This window comes from Pipistrellus kuhlii, unplaced genomic scaffold, assembly GCF_014108245.1.
Source record: "Pipistrellus kuhlii isolate mPipKuh1 unplaced genomic scaffold, mPipKuh1.p scaffold_m20_p_7, whole genome shotgun sequence".
Lineage (NCBI taxonomy): Eukaryota > Metazoa > Chordata > Mammalia > Chiroptera > Vespertilionidae > Pipistrellus > Pipistrellus kuhlii.
In genome coordinates, this window is record NW_023425573.1 from 11,624,161 (window position 1) to 11,641,134 (window position 16,974).

Consider the following 16,974-nt stretch of genomic DNA (forward strand, 5'->3'; position numbering starts at 1 on the left):
TGGTGCAAAGCTCTTCCGCCTTGTAACATTTAAACTCAGGGCCTCCGATGGAATAAACGGGAAGGCAGCCCTGGACATTTATCTTTCGTGTTTGAATGAACAGCTCTTCCTTCCTTCCTGGAATGTGACTTAACATTTAAAATCCCCATTAAATCTCTGGGTACACCCAGACCTCAGCAAGCCCTCTACAGAGAGCGCAAACATCCTCCCGCACTTGGCAGAGGAAGAGACGGATGCTTGCGTGGTGTGCAGACCCAACTGATCAGTGGAAGAGAACCAGAAAATGTTAGAGCTCAAAAACAAACATTTGCACTTGAAAGAGGCCAACAAATCTGTGGGCCATGTGCAAGTTTGCTGGGAAGCACTTGCAACTGAGCTGCCCTGCAGGCAAAGACAGGGACTTGGGGTTTGGGTCTACCCCCTCCTCCCCCAGCTCCACTCCCTTCCCCCCCCCCCCCCCCCCTGAATCCATTCTCCCTGCTTGGGGTCACAGTCGCCCTTCCCTACACTGGCCCATACGCTTCTGGGGAGCTGGCTACACCCCAGCTCCAGGAGGGCAGGCTGAATAGCCTGTGCCAATAAGCACATCTCATTGGCTGCCCTCTCCCCTGCTCCCTCCCCCTGGGCGACTGGCTTAGGGACAAGCCTACCAGCCATCTAGGCCCATGAGAGGCAAGGCCTCTGCGGGGACTCCTGTGGAAGACACTTGCTCCATGCGGACGCTGTGGATGGACTGGAGTCTTAGGAGTGAAGTGGCCATTGGCTGCCACTCTGAATACAATGTCAGCCGCAGGTGGTGAGGAGGCCTGAGATCCAGAGAGGGCCCTGGTCAAACTGGACTCCAAACCGACGTGGAACCTGGACATCTCAGCCACTGGACCAGTGTTTATGGAGCTGGGCTCAGCCGAGGTTTACGTTCCTGGCAACCAAGGTTCCAACTGGCCTCCCAGAACCTCAGGCGATGGAGTCAGCGCCATCTCGGTGCTGGCAGGGGCCACTGCCAGGCATTGTGCTTCCTTCAGGACACGTGTCCCAAGAGGAGCATCATTGCCCCGAGCTCTGTGCCACAGCCTCCCGCCTCCCAGGTTTTCTCGAAAGCACTGCACGCACATTCCAGAAGAACGTAGGCCTCAAGAACAGAAACGAGCCAGGGGCCAAATGCAGCATAGTTTAATTTGTTTCAAATAAAGCAATATATGTATATATATATATATAATATAATATATATTTCAGAAAAACACCAGATGTTAAATTCTACAAAAGCGCATGTGTCCTCAGCAGATCATGTTTGTCTGATCGGTAAGACTGGTTTCAACAGCAAACTCTCTAACCACGACCAATGGACGGATGACACCACCGCTACGGCGCCGGCTGCCGGCCGGGCCCTGACCGCTCGCGAGCCGCGAGCCGCGAGCCACGAGCCACGAGCCACGAGCCACGAGCCACGCAGCCACGTGCCCGCCTTCCTAACCGAGGAGCGGGCGCGCCCGGCCAGGCTGCCGCAGCGTCTCCATGAGAAAAAGCATCAACGGGGCAAGCAAAGCCATGGGAGGGATGAAGCAAGCTAGAGCTGATTATGAGGATTAGTAAAAAGGATTACGAGAGGATGGCGACACCGCCCCTTGGGCTGGTCTATTCTGACTGATTCTCTTTTGGCAGCGAACTGGGTCAGCACCTCGGGCCGGGAGCCAGAACGGAGGGAGGAGGGCTCTCCTGTCTCCCCGCTCAGGCCACCAAGGTCACGGCGGGGACCGCGAGGACCGCGGCCTCCGTGGACACTTCTATTCTCGTGGGGCAGAGGTTGCACTGGGACCCCCGGGGGACGCCGCCCCGGAACGGCCGGGCCTCGGCGCCGTCGGCCGCGTGCTGCCTCCGCCGGGGCTTGTCCGGATGGGCCGGGGCCTCGGGGGCCTTGGTCCCCAGAGGGGCGTCGGGGTTCTTGGCGCCGCCTTTGTTCTTGGGGCGGAAGCCGTTGTGCGGGGGCCTCCTGTGTTCGTGGCGGCTGTTGCCCTTCACCGTTGGGTCGGCTTCGTGGCCGCCGCCCTGCGACTTGGCGGACGCGTTGAGCCGGTTGTGGTACTGTGGGTTAAACCGTCGTCTTTGGCTGTTATACGTATTCTACAGGAAAAGGAAAGGAAAGGAGAGGAGAGAGGTAGGCGTTAGAGGCCAGCCAACAACGGAGGGCAGCAGCTGACACCGGGGAAACACGTCTCCATGCCCCAGGATGGCTGTTTTACACCCAGAACGGGACAGCGTGCCACTGAGTCAAGCTGATAAAACCCTTTAGTGGGGCGGGAATCTAAGAGATCAATGGAAGGACTTCTATGGATGCATATAAACATAACCAATGGATACAAGACATTGGGGGGGCAGGTGAAGGCATATGCTGGGGGGGTAGGGGAGGCTGGGGAGAGGTCAAAGGGAGAAAAAGGAGACATATGTACTACTATTTGTAATGCCTCAAACAATAAAAAAAAAAAATCAACACAATAACCCTTGAGCGTAAGAGAACACCGACTGTTTGTAAATAGAATCCCAAGGAAATGACTGATGTGAAGAGAGAGGTTACAGAAGTACAAGATGGGCAATTTAAGAACCGGGCCAAACAAAGAAAGCTTAAATTAGGGCAGAAGCATAGGCCACATGGAAGCAGGGCAATGATGACCCTTGACGATGGAAATTTAAGGACAGATTGTATAGACTACATGTATAAATTTTCACTACGTTTATGAAGAAAAATGGAAAATTCTATTTGTATTTTTTCTGCTCTAGAACAGTTTTTTTTTTTTTTTAAATTTTGTTTCAAAAATAAATACCCCAGTTCAGAAATGTTATCTTGGATGAACACAGGGATGAAGTGTATCTGATAGTCTTGCTGGGATGATAATGTGCATTTTTACAGAGGCCATTAGTTCTTTTCCTAAACACTGCTGTTGTCAGCCAACAAGTTTTCAAGGACCGCAGTGCAAAATGCCACATTCAGCTAACGGGCAGACAAGAACACAGGGATGAGCAGAGAGGTGGCAGGGGCCAGCGTGTCTGTGGCGATTGAACAGAGAGACTGGAGCTCCTGGAGGCCAGAGAGAGCTCAGGGTGCCGGTCCATCCCATTGGTCCTCACAGTCACCCTGTACGGTAGTTGCTGGTACTTGTCCACTTTATAGAGGAGGGAGGTACATGTAAGGGGGCTTGCCCGGGCCTTCGGTTAGAAAATGGTGAAGCCATTCCCACTTCCCGTACTCTCTCCTGACATGGGTCACAGATGGGCTGTTATGTGAACGCAGACTTTTACTGAAAATCAAACTTCTATTCGTGTGCCTGTATGAGTTACAAAGGTACCCAAAGTTCTTAACTGGTGCCGTTCGACTGACTGGGTGGTAGAGGTTTAGGGCAGACCCAGCCCTGATAATTCTGGGCTCAGGGCAAAGGCACAAAGACAGCCTCACCCCACCTGCCTGGACGATGGGTCTTCTCACCTTTGGTAGGGAAGTACAGAGTTTGGGTAGGCACATCTCCTTGGCCTCGCTCTGTAGGGAGCACCATGGCTGGGGGAGGACCAGGAAGGATTACTGTAAAACATGGGACCTTGTTGCTCCGTAGACAGTGTTCTAGCTTAGATATGTAAGTGCGTTTCAACTTAAACGAGCCATCGCCTGCAGTGTTTTACTGAAAACAATAAGGACAGTGAGCTGAAAAGTATCTATGTAGACAGCGTTTAACCTGGCCTCTTTCTAAAGAAACCGTGAAAGGGGAATGAAACTATTTCTTAGACCTCTCACCGGGGGTTTCATAATGAGCAGAGAACACAAGCTGGGCAGGTGTATTAGACAACAACGAGGAAAACAGTTTGGATCGTGGCCGCACAGCCATGCACATGTGAAAGGATCCCTGTTCCAGCCCCATGTTCAAGTTCACGAAGACATTCAGGGCCAGAGAGACGCCCTTCAGTGTCATTGATGAGAATTCTGAAAGACTGAGACCACGAAACCCAACAGGGCACCTGTCGGAAAACCAGCATTCTGGAAATCTTAAATGTCCTTAGAGCAGGCCTGGCTTCTGTGCCATCCAGTCCTCTTTCTTTCTTTTTAAAAATATATTTCACAGATTTTTTTTTTTTTACAGAGAGGAAGTGAGAGCGAAAGTTAGAAACATCGATCAGCTGCCTTTTGCACACCCCCTACTGGGGATGTGCCAGCAACCACAATACATGCCCTTGACCGGTATCAAACCTGGGACCTTTCAGTCTGCAGGCTGACGCACTATCCACTGAGCCAAACCGGTCAGGGCCAGTCCCATTTCTTGTTCCTTCTCTCGTGATAAGAGGCGATCGCTTCTCAAGGACAGTGCAGAAGCGGAAGGAAGACTGCCCTTTGGACTCTGTATTTCCAGGGGACATACTACAATAGATAAGAGTGAAGGATGCCATTCTGAAATGCCTTCTCTTCACTGAAGGCCCAAGAGAAGAGAGGGAAGTTTGAACTGACTTTGGCCTCTTACTGATAAACTGAACACAAGCAGGAATTAGAGACTCTGAAGAAACAAATGCCGGATCTCCTCCCTCATGGTGTCAGAAGCCGGACTGCGCGTCTTGTCCCCATGTCTGCGCGAGTCCCTTCCACCGGAGGCCCAGCCCCGGGGACGGGCGTGGAGGCACTCAGGGAGGAGGGGAGCCATCTCCGGAGGCTCTTTGCTGGTGTGTCAGGCGTGAACAGGCACTTCCTCCACACGGAAGGGCCTGTGGCAAGCAGACTGGGTGCTCCAGGGGAGGCCCTGGGGCCAGCCAGGTGGGTGGAGGCCCAGCTGCTGGCGGTTGGAGGGCGGGGGCCCAGGAAGCTCCGAGTCCAGCAGTTGCTGTTTTCTTCCTCTAAGGACCAGTGGTTTCTTCCTGGCCCCGAGGACCAGGGTCTGTGGGATCTGAGGCCCACCCCGCTCCCCGCTCCAGCCTGTACCTGCTTGCTGGGCTGTGTGGCCTGGTGAGCGCTGTCCGCGGTGCTGGGCAGGCTGCCGGCCGTTTTGGGGTTTGCGGCTTTGCCCTCGGAGGGCTTGTGAGCGGACTTCCTGGCGAAGTTGCTCTGTTTCCCAGAGGCCGCGGTCAGCAGCGGCAGCAGGGAGCTGCAGGGGGCTCTGGACGAATAGTTGTTCTTTGGATGTGTAACTGCAACGAGAAAGCGCGGCGGTAAGGGCTGGGCCACGGCCACGGCCACGGCCACGGCCGCCTCGGAAACCCACGAGGACACGGGGCTTCATCAAACACTAAGGAAAGCTTTTCTTTGTAAAGAGGCCATTCAGAAGGACCCCTTGGTGCCCGGAGACCACCAAGTTCCCTCTGTGAGAGTCACTGACCTGCAGGTCCAGCACGATCACCCAGGAAATAAGACCTGTTTGTGCCAACTCTAACATTCCTTAGGCAAGAACACCATGGGAAGACGGGGGAGGGCGTCCTGAAGTGCCCATGTGGCCCTGTGCATAGCTGTGCCCGCTCCTGGTTCCCATGGTCACCCCCACTCTCGCTGTCCTCAGACCCCTTGGCCAGCTGGCCTCAGAAGACTGGGAGGTGAGGGACACTTGGCCCATCGGAGCCACAATGTTGTGAGAGCAGGACGGGTGCCCGGGATTTTGTCACCTGGATTGTGCACACCCCTGACCCCGGGGGCCAGACCCAAAGAGGCCCAAAGGTGTCTTATCCTCTATCAGAGCTGCATGAGCCGGCTTTCATCACCTCTTTCCTCCAGCCCGCCCCGAGTCTGCACCAAGCCCAGCACTCCAGTCCCTGCAGGCCCATCAGGGACAGTTTCTCGGAGATGATGCGGCTCGAGGCCTAGGGAATCGATCTGAGGGTGACGGCAGGTCACCAGAATTGGACTGCCAGGCTGCAAAGCGAGACCTCTGAATTGTAAAAGTGTCCCCAACTTTTAGAAGCAACTTTCTCTGCTACCTGTGCTGGCTCAGACTGATCCTCCGATTCTTCCAGAGGGCCAGGGGATGGGGGGGGGGGAGGGGAGAGGCTTGGGGGGGCCAGAGAACAGGAGGAGCGGGAAGGGCAGGGATGTAGCTCTGGTCTGCTGGTCTCAGAGTGGAGGGGCGGTGGCACGGTGGGGGCTGTGCAAACAGCCAGAAGACTTCAGGGGCTCCTGTGCTGACCAGCTTCAGTGTTGGGGGCCCTACAGATGAGACCACTGCTGGTTCAGTAGCTGTGGGCTCTCAACCCAATGGAGAAAGAAGGGGCCCTGGAGAACTGTTCTCTCCAACAGGGGGCCTGTGACTTTTAGATCAAGCTTATATTTTGTATGCTCAGGAAAAAAAGAGCAATTTTCACATTGAAAAAAAAAATGCAGCCAAATCTCCATTTCTCTGCTGACTCGGAGTCCCTCATGGTCCTCTCGCCTCCTGTGGCCGCCCTTGGAGCCACCTGGTGCTCCCCACCCCCCATGCCCTCCCCGGTGGTGGCTGCAGGAGGGGAAAGAATCAGCCAGTTTGGTTGCGCATTAACTGCTCATTAAGCCCTGACAGCGAACAGGACGAACGCCAATGGCTGCACTGAGGCTTTCACTATCTGCAGATGTCACTCAGCTCAGAAAACAGGCATTGGCCCGGGCATGGCTGAGCAGCACACCCCCAGCCCGGCCCTCAGGAGTGTCCGCTGCGCCCCAGGCTTATCAGGAGGACACTCCCTGGGACCAGGTCTCCACCTCGGAGCAGGCTGTTTGGATGGGAGAGGCAGTGTATCTGGCTCTGCTTAGGGGAAGTTTGTGAAAGGCCTTAACTTGTTGACTTGTCCCGTTATGCTCAGTAAATCTGAAGGATCTACGGATGGGCAGTGGCATCGGGAGATCCGACTTCAGATCTTGACATTCCCAGTGACTTGTGTCATGGCCTTCCAGCATTAAATCTCCTTGGACCTCACTGTCGCCCCCTGGGGACCACGCCTGACACCGCAACTCCGGGCTCACGGGTACAGGGTGGCTTGGCCCGGGCACACCACTCACTTTCCCCGCAGAGCATGATTTGGTCCTTGAGCTGTTCAATGTCGCAGGAGAAGCGGGCAGCCTTCCCGAGTTCTTCGTCATATTTACGCTCGCTGACGAAGTGCTGGAGGTGAGAGAGGAGAGCAGGAGTTAGGGCCACACGACGGGGATGGCGGGGGCTCAGCAGGCGTCTCTCTGCTCCTGCACAGCCGCGGCTGGTGTTGGCTGCGAGGACCCCGAGTCAGGCTGGCTTGGACCTGCCTGGAGCATGACCACCTTCCTGTCCTGGGACGCGTGTGGGCCCCGTCTTCCCCCTGCCTGGCTTGGACAACACGGTGATCCAGGCAAAGTGAGTCTGGACTCACCCTTCACTCTCTTGCAGGGTTTTATGTCTCGTTGTAAGTTTTTGAGTCAAGCTCATCTTCCTGATGTGGCTGATGGCCTGCTCAGGCATTACTACGCCTCAAGAGAAAACATGTGATTCTTTCCTAGACACTCTTCTCTGTTTTTTTGTTTTGTTTGTTTTTTATATTTTTATTGATTTTCAGAGAGAGAGGGAAAGGGAGAGAGAGAGATAGAAATATCAATGATGAGAGAATCATTGATGGGCTACCTCTGGAACGCCCTTCCCTGGGGATCAAGCCCACAACCCAGGCATGTGGCCTGACCCGGAATCGAACCAGTGACCTTCTGGTTCATAGTTCGATGTTCAATCCCTGAGCCTTGCCAGTCGGGCCACCCTTCTCTGTGTTCATAGGGGACCAGGAAGTCTGAGTAGCTTCCAGTTACTGTCTTGGTAGAATTCCAAGGGCTGTTAGAGGAAGTGGGAAAAAGATTATTTTTCAATTCATTTGAAATGAAGATTTATGTGCAGATGACAGAGTGAGAAATGCAGAAATAGCTACGACTCAGTTCCTCCTGGAGTTTACCAGAGAGTTTACCATGTGGCAAGGGAAACAGACACCACCAACTACAACATCGAATGACTGTGGATGTGCTTCAGGAATATAAAAGCGGAAGAAGAAGAAAATAAATAAAAGGAAGAAATTATTTCCCACTGAGGGGAGGGGGAGTTATGTAAGGGAAGCATTTGAGCTGGAACATTAAAAAAAATGGGCTAAATTCTTAACAGATAATGTCATTTTCATCTGATCACAGTGCTGTGAAGTCAGTACTAATATTATCCTCCTTATTTTACATAGAGGGGACTTGAGGCTCTAAGAATCTGTAACTTATCCGAGGTTGCAGGAGTTAGTCTGTTTCAGCCCAAAGCCTGTGTTATTAACCATGTTATGTTCAGGGGGATTCTGATGGGCAGAAACAAAACTCGAGAGATGAATAATTTCAACAGACGAGGAAGCTGGTGACTTCATAGTCCTCACTTCATCCTATATAATAAAAGGCTAATATGCAATTTGTCCCCTAAAGGGGGAGTTCAACCAGGGGGCGGGGCCAGCTGTATCCCACCCGTGCACGAATTCGTGCACTGGACCTCTAGTGCTCTAATAAGAGGGAGAGAGAAGTTGGATGTGTAGACACTGGAGCCCAGGTGTGGAGTTGGCTCTGAGGAAGATCAGACCTGCTCTGGGGCTGTACCTCCTGTGTGAGGATGAGGGAGGGAGACAGTGGAAGCACAAAGATGAATTAGGAAGCCATGGCAACTGAGTGGGTGGAGAGAAACCAAGGTCAGAAGAGAAAGAAAAGACCGACAGCCTCCTAGGACTCTTAGGGTCCTTCTCCTGATCCTTTTCATGCCTAACCAAAGTAAGGAGATTGGGGGTCACTTGCATAACCAGTTGCATGCCCAGATGGGCAGACAATCCTACTTATAAAGCCTATAGCTTCAAAGTACTCTAGTTTCCAAGAAGTAGGTCAGAGGCTGGTATATTTGTATGTGAGAAGAGAATAAGGGGAAACTTATAAGTTGTAACTTCCTATTTTATTGTAGATACTTATTGAATGGTGCACAGTGGCTGATGGTACCTTGAGGAGCGTCTGGTGATTACTGCTGCCTAGTTACCCAAACTGCCCAGGCTTCTGCCTCACTGCAGGGCGAGTCTTCAGATCCCACTCTGCGTCGGTGAGCTACACTCACGCTCTTTCCCATTTCACGTGTTCTGGAGGTTAGCCAGGGTTGGATTCTGCTACGAACCCCTCAAAGCTAGTGAACACGTACCTGGGGGTGGTGCCCTTAACGAAAGGGCAACTAAGCTAGGCAAGGACATAGGGGAGAGGTCTCCACACACTGTGTATTCTCTAGAATCCTTACTGCTCCACTGAATTCACACTTAGTGTGTTCACATGGTGTGTTTATGTACACACACACACACACACACACGTTACATAAGGTGAAGATGACACGCCATCCCAGCTGTAATTCACGTTTGAATACATTGTCTTTAGGCCAGTCCCCACAAGCTGAGAAAACAGCTCCTAACGCCCTCTCTATCAATGTCCATTCAACCATATATACGTAGATATAGTGATTAGAAGGTTCTCCCGCCTCCTGTTCTCGACTTTAGCCCTGCGAAAGGGAGCTGGGTGTGAGACGCTGGGTCCTCAGACAGCAGCTCTACAGGCGCCACACACACACACACACACACACACACACGCACACACGCACACGTGATGGGGTCGGGTCTCGGGCTCAGGGCTCGGGGCCCAGGCTGCGCTCGCTGGGAACTGACCTTGATCTCCGCCCTGAGTTCGGCCAGCTGCATCTCTGCCATCTGACTGGCCAGATCAGTGAGCCGCTTCAGTTCTTCTGCCTTCTTCTGACGAGCAGTCAGGATTTCCACTGCCAAGTGAGAGGGAATGCATTAGGGCCAGCGATGAAGACACAGGACATCACCCGAGTTCCTGGAGCCCGTTCTCCTTCTGCAGAGGGGTCACCGACGTGGGTTTGTACTGGTGCTCACCACCAACCACCCCGTCCTGGATGTCCTCGCCCACCCACCCCAAACCAACACGATCCCTCTGACTCACTGCACTCCCACAGTCTTCTCCATTTCCCTCACTGGCATCTGGTCTCCCTGACTTAATTTGGGCTTTTCAATGTGTGCGTTACTCAGAACAGCTATTAAAAAAAAAAAAAAAAAAAAAAAAAAAAAAAGGACACTTATTAAAATCCTTTCTGAATGGCATTACAGAGATAGGAGTCCAGTAAGCCAAACGCGTGCTTCTGGGTGTTGTCCTGTCACAGTCTGACAGCCCCAGCCTTCCTGAACCTTCACACACCCCCGGGGCAACCAGCTGTATGACTGGAGGATGACATAAAGGGCTCACTCGATTGGATTTCTGTGAGCTACAGATGCCTTTTCTTTTGACGCTCTGCAGACATGTTTCCATTCTGCAATCAGAGGGAAGGTCCAGACCAGAGTGTCCTGTCTTTGTTTTTGGTGTCCCCATGGAAACATCTCAAGGGCGAGTCAAAGCCCCTTTGAGCTGGATTGGTGGGCACTCCTAAGCTTCTGCACACACAGTGGAGACACTGGGAGCTCGCTGGCACCACATTCACACATCTGTCAGATGGACTACTAGTACATGTAGTAACCCACTAGATAACCTGTGTGTGTGTGTGTGTGTGTGTGTGTGTGTGCTTCCCAAAAGATTATGAAACTCAAAAGCAATGAGCACAAACCTACGGGGTGAGATTTAATATGAAGTCTGATCTTTCAACAAGTAGCCTTGAAGCTCTCTAATTCAAGCCACATAAGATATGCCCTCATTCCTTTGAACAAACATTTTGAGTTGTAAGAAAGGAGAGGCCCATCTAACCAAGATCCTCTGCACACGTCACATCCCGTTCCAGGTGGGACGAAGGTCAGCTACTTCCTTAGACCCGATTCACAGCACACACGCAGAGCCAAACAAGGTGGCTTCTCACTGTGAGAGTTCTCACTCCGTAAATGTCAAAAACAGTCACCTTCAAACCTCCCAGAAGCTCAGAGGCAGTCCAGAGTCAAGAAGACTTCCTGCACATCAGAAGCCGTTCTTCAGACAGAGAAACATTATCTCTTTATGCCGAGATGTCAATAACATAAGAAATCTACAACTAAAACCTTACCATCTGCCAAACCACTCTAATCATGCGCTAGCTGTTCACGGGGACTCCCCCGCCTCCTGCTTACACCAGGTAGCTGGGCCGAGCAGGTCTAGGCCTGGTGGCCTTTAGGAATACAGGGGATTTCCGTCTGACCATAGACAGCGTATCCCTGCACCATGTCCCAGGTTCCCCAGCCAGGCCAGGGGACACGAAAAGGTGGCCCACTTTCACTTTTGGCTACAGAGCCACACATGTTTGGTTTGGTCTGCACATGACAAGTTAATTTTTCAAATTTACTGCCCACATTGGAAAACGAGGGGAGCCCGTGTGAGAGCTGATTTCTGGCTTCTCCTCAGTTAACTGGAATTTCCGGCCATGGTCGGTGGCGTGCATTTCCCCGTGGCAGCAACTGGCTGCAGCTGAGAGCTTGCTGCCCTTTTCAGGGGGAGCTCGGCGCTCACCGGGCCTAATCCATCCCTGCCCTGTCGGCCAATGGATGTCACTTGCCCGCCTCTGCCACAGGCATCTTCCGTCACAGCAGAGACTGCATGTGGGGTTATTGGCACCCACAACACCTCGGGGCTGGCACACGTGTTGGCTGAATGGACTGAATGAATGAATCTGTTACTTAAAAGGAATATGCAGAGAGGACAGAGGTTCCTTTTCCACAGGGGCCACCCAACAATGCCTAGGACTCGTACCTTTGGTTATGTGTTTGCCAGTATAATTCAACCCACAGACGGGATGCGGGGGAAATTATTTTTGATTGAGAAGATGAAACAAAGTCCTTTCTTCGTGCAAAGTCTTAAAAATCTCTGAAGGCCCAGACTTGACAAGCAGCTAGCACAGTGTCAGCGGACCCTGAGTGACGACAGTTAAGCAGATCCACATTTCTTCATGGATCGTTTGTGGGACTGGTGACAATCAGGGGCAATTGTTCTTTTTGATTAGGTAGAGCTTGGGCATTCACACCAAACAAAAGATTTTGCAGAAATAGACATAAATGGGCCCTAAAACAGGAACGCAGGTGCAAGGTCACCAAGAGAGTCTTCGTTGACCCTCTGGTAGATGTGCAAGGGAATGCAAGTTTTGCATCAGCACTTGTTGCGATGAGTTTCACATACAGTCTCATTAACATTTCAAAGCCTTCCATGATGAGAAAGCCTTAAAACTTGAGATCTAAAGCTAAATGCTTTGCGGGGAGGTGTTTATTTCACCTCAAAAATTTCAATCACACAAGTAAAAAGCAAAAAAACCAAAACCAGATCGGATCCTAAAATTCATTGATCCTAAAAATTTAAAATAGAATAACAAGTGTGTTTTGAAAGCACCCTCCTTTGATACGTGTGCGGAGGGGACGGTCCCCACAGCGTTAGGTTTCCCCCGCACGCAGGGCTCGGCTCAGATTGCTTAGGCACCTTTGTGAGCAGCTTCCGGTGTGCTGGAAGCCGTTTTCTCAACAGGATTTACACATTCCTTCAGGGTCCTGACATACACTGGAAGCTTGCTCCTGTTGCCTGGGCCTGGGAACACGCTGAGGGCTTCTTAAAATAAAACCCCAAAGCAGGGGGAGTGTCCTTGAAACCCTGGGACGCGGGGAGCTGGGGCAGAAGTAGCTCTTCAGGCACAAAGATTCTTTGAAATCCTTTGTATTCCTGAAAAAATTCTTGTGAATTCTGCATCTCATTTCACAATGTGACTGTGTTCCTATTAATAGAACGTTTTCTTCCCACATCTCTGGCCAACTTGGCCCTCCAGGAACCTGCCCCTGTGGGCCTTCTGCCCCCTGGTACACGGGCACAGCCTGGGGCCCCCGCCCTGCGGCAGCCTGGTCCCCGCGTCTGCACAGTGTGATATCCCCACACCTCGGGAGGCCACTGGGAAGCCACACGCAGTAACCCTGAGAAGTGGTTAGTACTGCACCTTCAAGAACAGCTCATGACGAATATTATTAATAAAGCGAGATGTATTCATCTATAATAGAAGACACTTGCTCTGCTTGTAATTACCTCAGTGTTCACTGATACTGGGTCCCGCAGCCTACAGACACTGAATGAATTGCAATGGTTTGTTTAACAAATATTAGGAAGTGCCTACAGCCTTCTCATATTGTGTTAGGTGCCATGAGGGATATTATGAGCTTGTGTTATAATTGAGGGAATATGGTTTCTGCCGTGTGCAGGAAATGAGAAGTACTTGCAAGGCCTTCTCAGACAAACAAGCTCAAGGTGGTGGCTGTGAAGACGGTTCGGTAACCTGTGGGGAGGAAGTCTCCCAGCTTCTGTGTGTGGAGAAGACACAGCTGACCCAGACCTATCACCTGAGGTGCCGCCTGGCCCCTGACCTGCACCGTGCAACCGTCCAGGAGGGTCCGGGCTGCCCTTTGCTAACAGAGCTAAGCGCCTGGCACGGATTTTCTCATTTCACCTTTACAATAGCTATTTGAGATAGATACTATTCTTTTTAATATGTTTTTATTGATTTCAGAGAGGAAGGGAGAGGGAGAGAGAGAGAGATAGAGAGAGAGAGATCAATGATGAGAGAATCATTAATCGGCCGCTTGCTGCATGCCAGAGAGAGAGAGAAAGAGAGGGAGGGAGAGAGAGAGATCAGTGATGAGAGAATCATTGATCGGCTGCTTGCTGCATGCCAGAGAGAGAGAGAGAGAGAGGGAGGGAGAGAGAGAGATCAGTGATGAGAGAATCGTTGATCGGCTGCTTCCTGCATGCCCCGCACTGGAAGCTGAGCCAACAACCTGGGCAGGTGCCCTGACTGTGACCTCCTGGTTCGTAGACTGACGCTCAACCGCTGAGCCACCCCAGTTGGGCCTCGATACTAGTCTTATTCCTCCCTTTCTGATATGCAACCACAGAGTTTGAGACATTAACAAAATGGTTCAAGGTCACACAGCGAGAAATGGTAGAACTGCCTCTGGTGCATGGGAACCGGCTTCCCCAGCTCTGAGCAGTGGCCTGAGAGCTCCCACAAGCCTCACAAGCTCGCTCTCGGGGCAGCACCCTGTAAACGCTTCCTGACTGAGTCAGCTGTGAAAACAGGGTGCTCTCCAGAGAGGCTCCCAGTTCCTCAGGTCCGGCACTTCACGTGGAAGGAGCACATGAAATCGGGGGTACTTTGCTAACCTCTCAAAGAGTGATGTGCCAGCAGTTTTGTGTTTGGGTTCCAGAGGAGCATCTGTGTCTGTGTCGGCTCTTAGAGTTGTGACCAACTGGGCATGAAACAGAAAAGGGAGGACCAGCTCTACCTGAGACCCAGGAGACATCCCCTCATGTGGAAACCTACTTTTACTGCGGAAACCAACCGGTGGAGGGAGCATAAAACAATGTCTCAGTCAAAGGGATTGTGTGACCACCTGACTATCCCACTGCCTGACCCTGGACCACACTTAGTTTTATTTCATCAAACCTGCTCTACTTTAGATCCTGGAAGTTTGCTTGTAATTATTTAGGAAAGCTGGGTAAGAAAACTAACGACAGCTATTTTCCATAAAGAGACTACGGACTGATGGACACGGGCCAGGCGAGAAACATGTAAGAAGAATGCAGGATCCGGCCTGATCCTTCATGCTGGTAAAAGAAACGCATTGCCTGCCGTCAGAGGTAAAGGCATTTAGCCGAAACTCGGCTGGGGTAGGCAGACTGCCATCTATCTAATTCATGAGATAAAATCTCAGTGAAGATGAAGAAGTTAAAATGCTCAGAAGACAGGCATTGTGAAAGTAAATCCCATCTTAAACACATGGCCTCAGGATTCCCTTGAGCGGAGCAGGCTGCAGTCAATGCTAAGGGAAGCTCCTCCCTCCCCCCCACCCTGGGTCCACTTGGGCTTGTGTTGGATCTGATGGTGCAATCTTGTCTCGGCTGGAATTTCCAACCCGTGAGCCTAGGCCCATTTGAGACGGCAAGTCTGCCCTCTGGGCTGTCCCGGGACCTCACCGCAGCGGAAAGGTTTAAAGAGAAGTATGAAGAGAACAAAATAAATCAAACCCAGGGAACAAATATTTTGTGTTAATACTAGGCAGAGTTTTGCAATGATGAAGATCGTCTGAGTGTGTTCATTGTTTAGTGTCTGGCCCATTGGGCAATCTCACTTGTGATTTCAATTTAAAACATGCAATTCATCTTCTTTGGAGGTGTCACGTAGGCAGGTGTCGGCCAACTGGACTACGTTTGTGAACAGGGCTGGAGCGGGTCAAGAAAAGTTCACTGAGTGCGTCTCTGAGTCTGAGCTGCTAATCTTACAAGAGTTGCTGACAAGCTTGGGGCGCTTTGCCCATTAGGTTTGTGAGTTTGCCTGGTCAGATGCCTGATGTGCTAAAAAAAATAATAATAAACCAGATATATTAAATTCATAAGTGTTCTTTAAAATAAAGAGGAATTTCATTTTCAAATGGGACTTGTTTTTTCAGGGAAATTAAATTTGTTGGACTTAGGTTAGTGGAACCTAAAGAAAAAATAAAATGACCAAGTGAAGAGGACTGTGCGAGTTGTAGAGCAAGATTTGTAAATTGGAAAGACTTAAAAATCATGTTTTAAGACGAACATTGATGTCATTTTAAATCCAACAATTAGAAGTAGCCCATTATATGCACCAAAGTCCCCCTGGACTTGAAATGGCTCCGCTCACACCAGGTACTTGCCGAGCGCCTATTCTGCACCTGTGCAGTGGGTGCTGCTACGCCCCTTCGCACACGAGGTCTCGGAGGTTCCCAGGGGCTAGGTGATGTACTGCCCAAGGCTACGGAGCTCCAGAGCCGGAAAACCTTGTGGATTTCAGGACCCAACTTGGAATCCCTATCAAGGTCAGTCTGTCCTACAGAGAGCTTCTGACTGGGAGGCCCCCGGCCCAGCAGCCAGGGGTGTACTTACTGGCTTCTTCTTTGACTTGGTCCATTTCTGCCATCAAGGAGACTTCCTTGTCAATGATGCTGGGGAGAAAGAAAACAAAAACAAAAGCAAAGGATGCTTAATCAAAGACGAACTTTTAATAAGCACTGGAAGTAAAAGAAAGATTATTTTCATTAAACTATTTCCCTGTGACAACGCCAGCGGCACACGCTGCTTTTCTGAGAAGAGGCTACGTGGAAGGGACGCGCCCGAGGATGATGCGGGGACATCTGCTGATCGAGTCATTGTCAGCAAGACTAGAAAAAGGCCTTTCAGACTTACAGATGGCGCAGGTTTGAATTTGAATTGGGGAGTATTTTTGCCCCACGAATTACCAAATTCCACAACAATCCTAATATATAAAAAGCCAGGGGTTGCCAGGACCCAAACAACCAGATGGACAAACAACAGGCTGAGGACAGTTGGGGGTGACCAGGCCAGAAGGCAGAGGTGGTTAGGGATGATCAGGCTGGTGGTGGTGGCGGGGAGCAGTTAGGGGCAATCAGGCAGGCAGGCAGGTGAGCAGTTAGGAGCCAGCGGGCCTGGATTATGAGAGGGATGAATGACTGCTGGCTTAGGCCCGATCCCCAAGGGGTCCCAGATTGGAGAGGGTGCAGGCTGGGCTGAGGGGACACTCCCCACCCCCCATGCACCAGGCCTCTAGTATAACACATATTTTAAAATCTGGTGCATGGGTCATGTAGGCTTTTAAGTTCTCAAGGGTCTCTGTGCTTCACTTTCCCAGACTATGGCAGTGGGGGGTGAGGGGCGGGCCATGCACATTGAGAAATTCAGGCTGGGTCAATCTACCCACATGCTCGATCACATGAGTCTATGCCTTCTCATGCACTCAAGAAAGTGTTTCAAGCATCTTCACAATAACATTGCTCCACTGGGCACGGAAAGGAGTCCCGGACACTGCTTTGGGCCTTCAGGAGCGGGAAGAGGCCAGCGGACTACTGGCTGGCAGGTCACGGGAGACTTGCAGGTAACCTGTCCTCCCTCCTCTTCCTCAGTGGTGTGCAGCGTGTGGCCTGGGTTTGGGACGGCTGCACAGGAAT

General features: G+C 51.4%; 1 protein-coding gene across 4 annotated transcripts in view; it reads right to left on the reverse strand.

Moving 5' to 3' along the window:
• Window positions 1–1,716: 1,716 nt before the first annotated feature.
• The window catches only part of SPATS2L (spermatogenesis associated serine rich 2 like), a 137,959-nt gene continuing 122,701 nt past the window's right edge, over window positions 1,717–16,974 (reverse strand). For all 4 annotated transcript variants that reach the window (XM_036420832.2, XM_045575755.1, XM_045575754.1 and 1 more), the window contains 5 exons: window positions 15,896–15,954; window positions 9,652–9,761; window positions 6,986–7,088; window positions 4,949–5,154; window positions 1,717–2,118 (listed from right to left, as the gene is read on the reverse strand). In XM_036420832.2, the coding sequence (XP_036276725.1) occupies window positions 1,726–2,118; window positions 4,949–5,154; window positions 6,986–7,088; window positions 9,652–9,761; window positions 15,896–15,954 (871 nt within the window). In that variant the 3' untranslated portion in view covers window positions 1,717–1,725. The remainder of the gene's footprint in view (window positions 2,119–4,948; window positions 5,155–6,985; window positions 7,089–9,651; window positions 9,762–15,895; window positions 15,955–16,974) is intronic.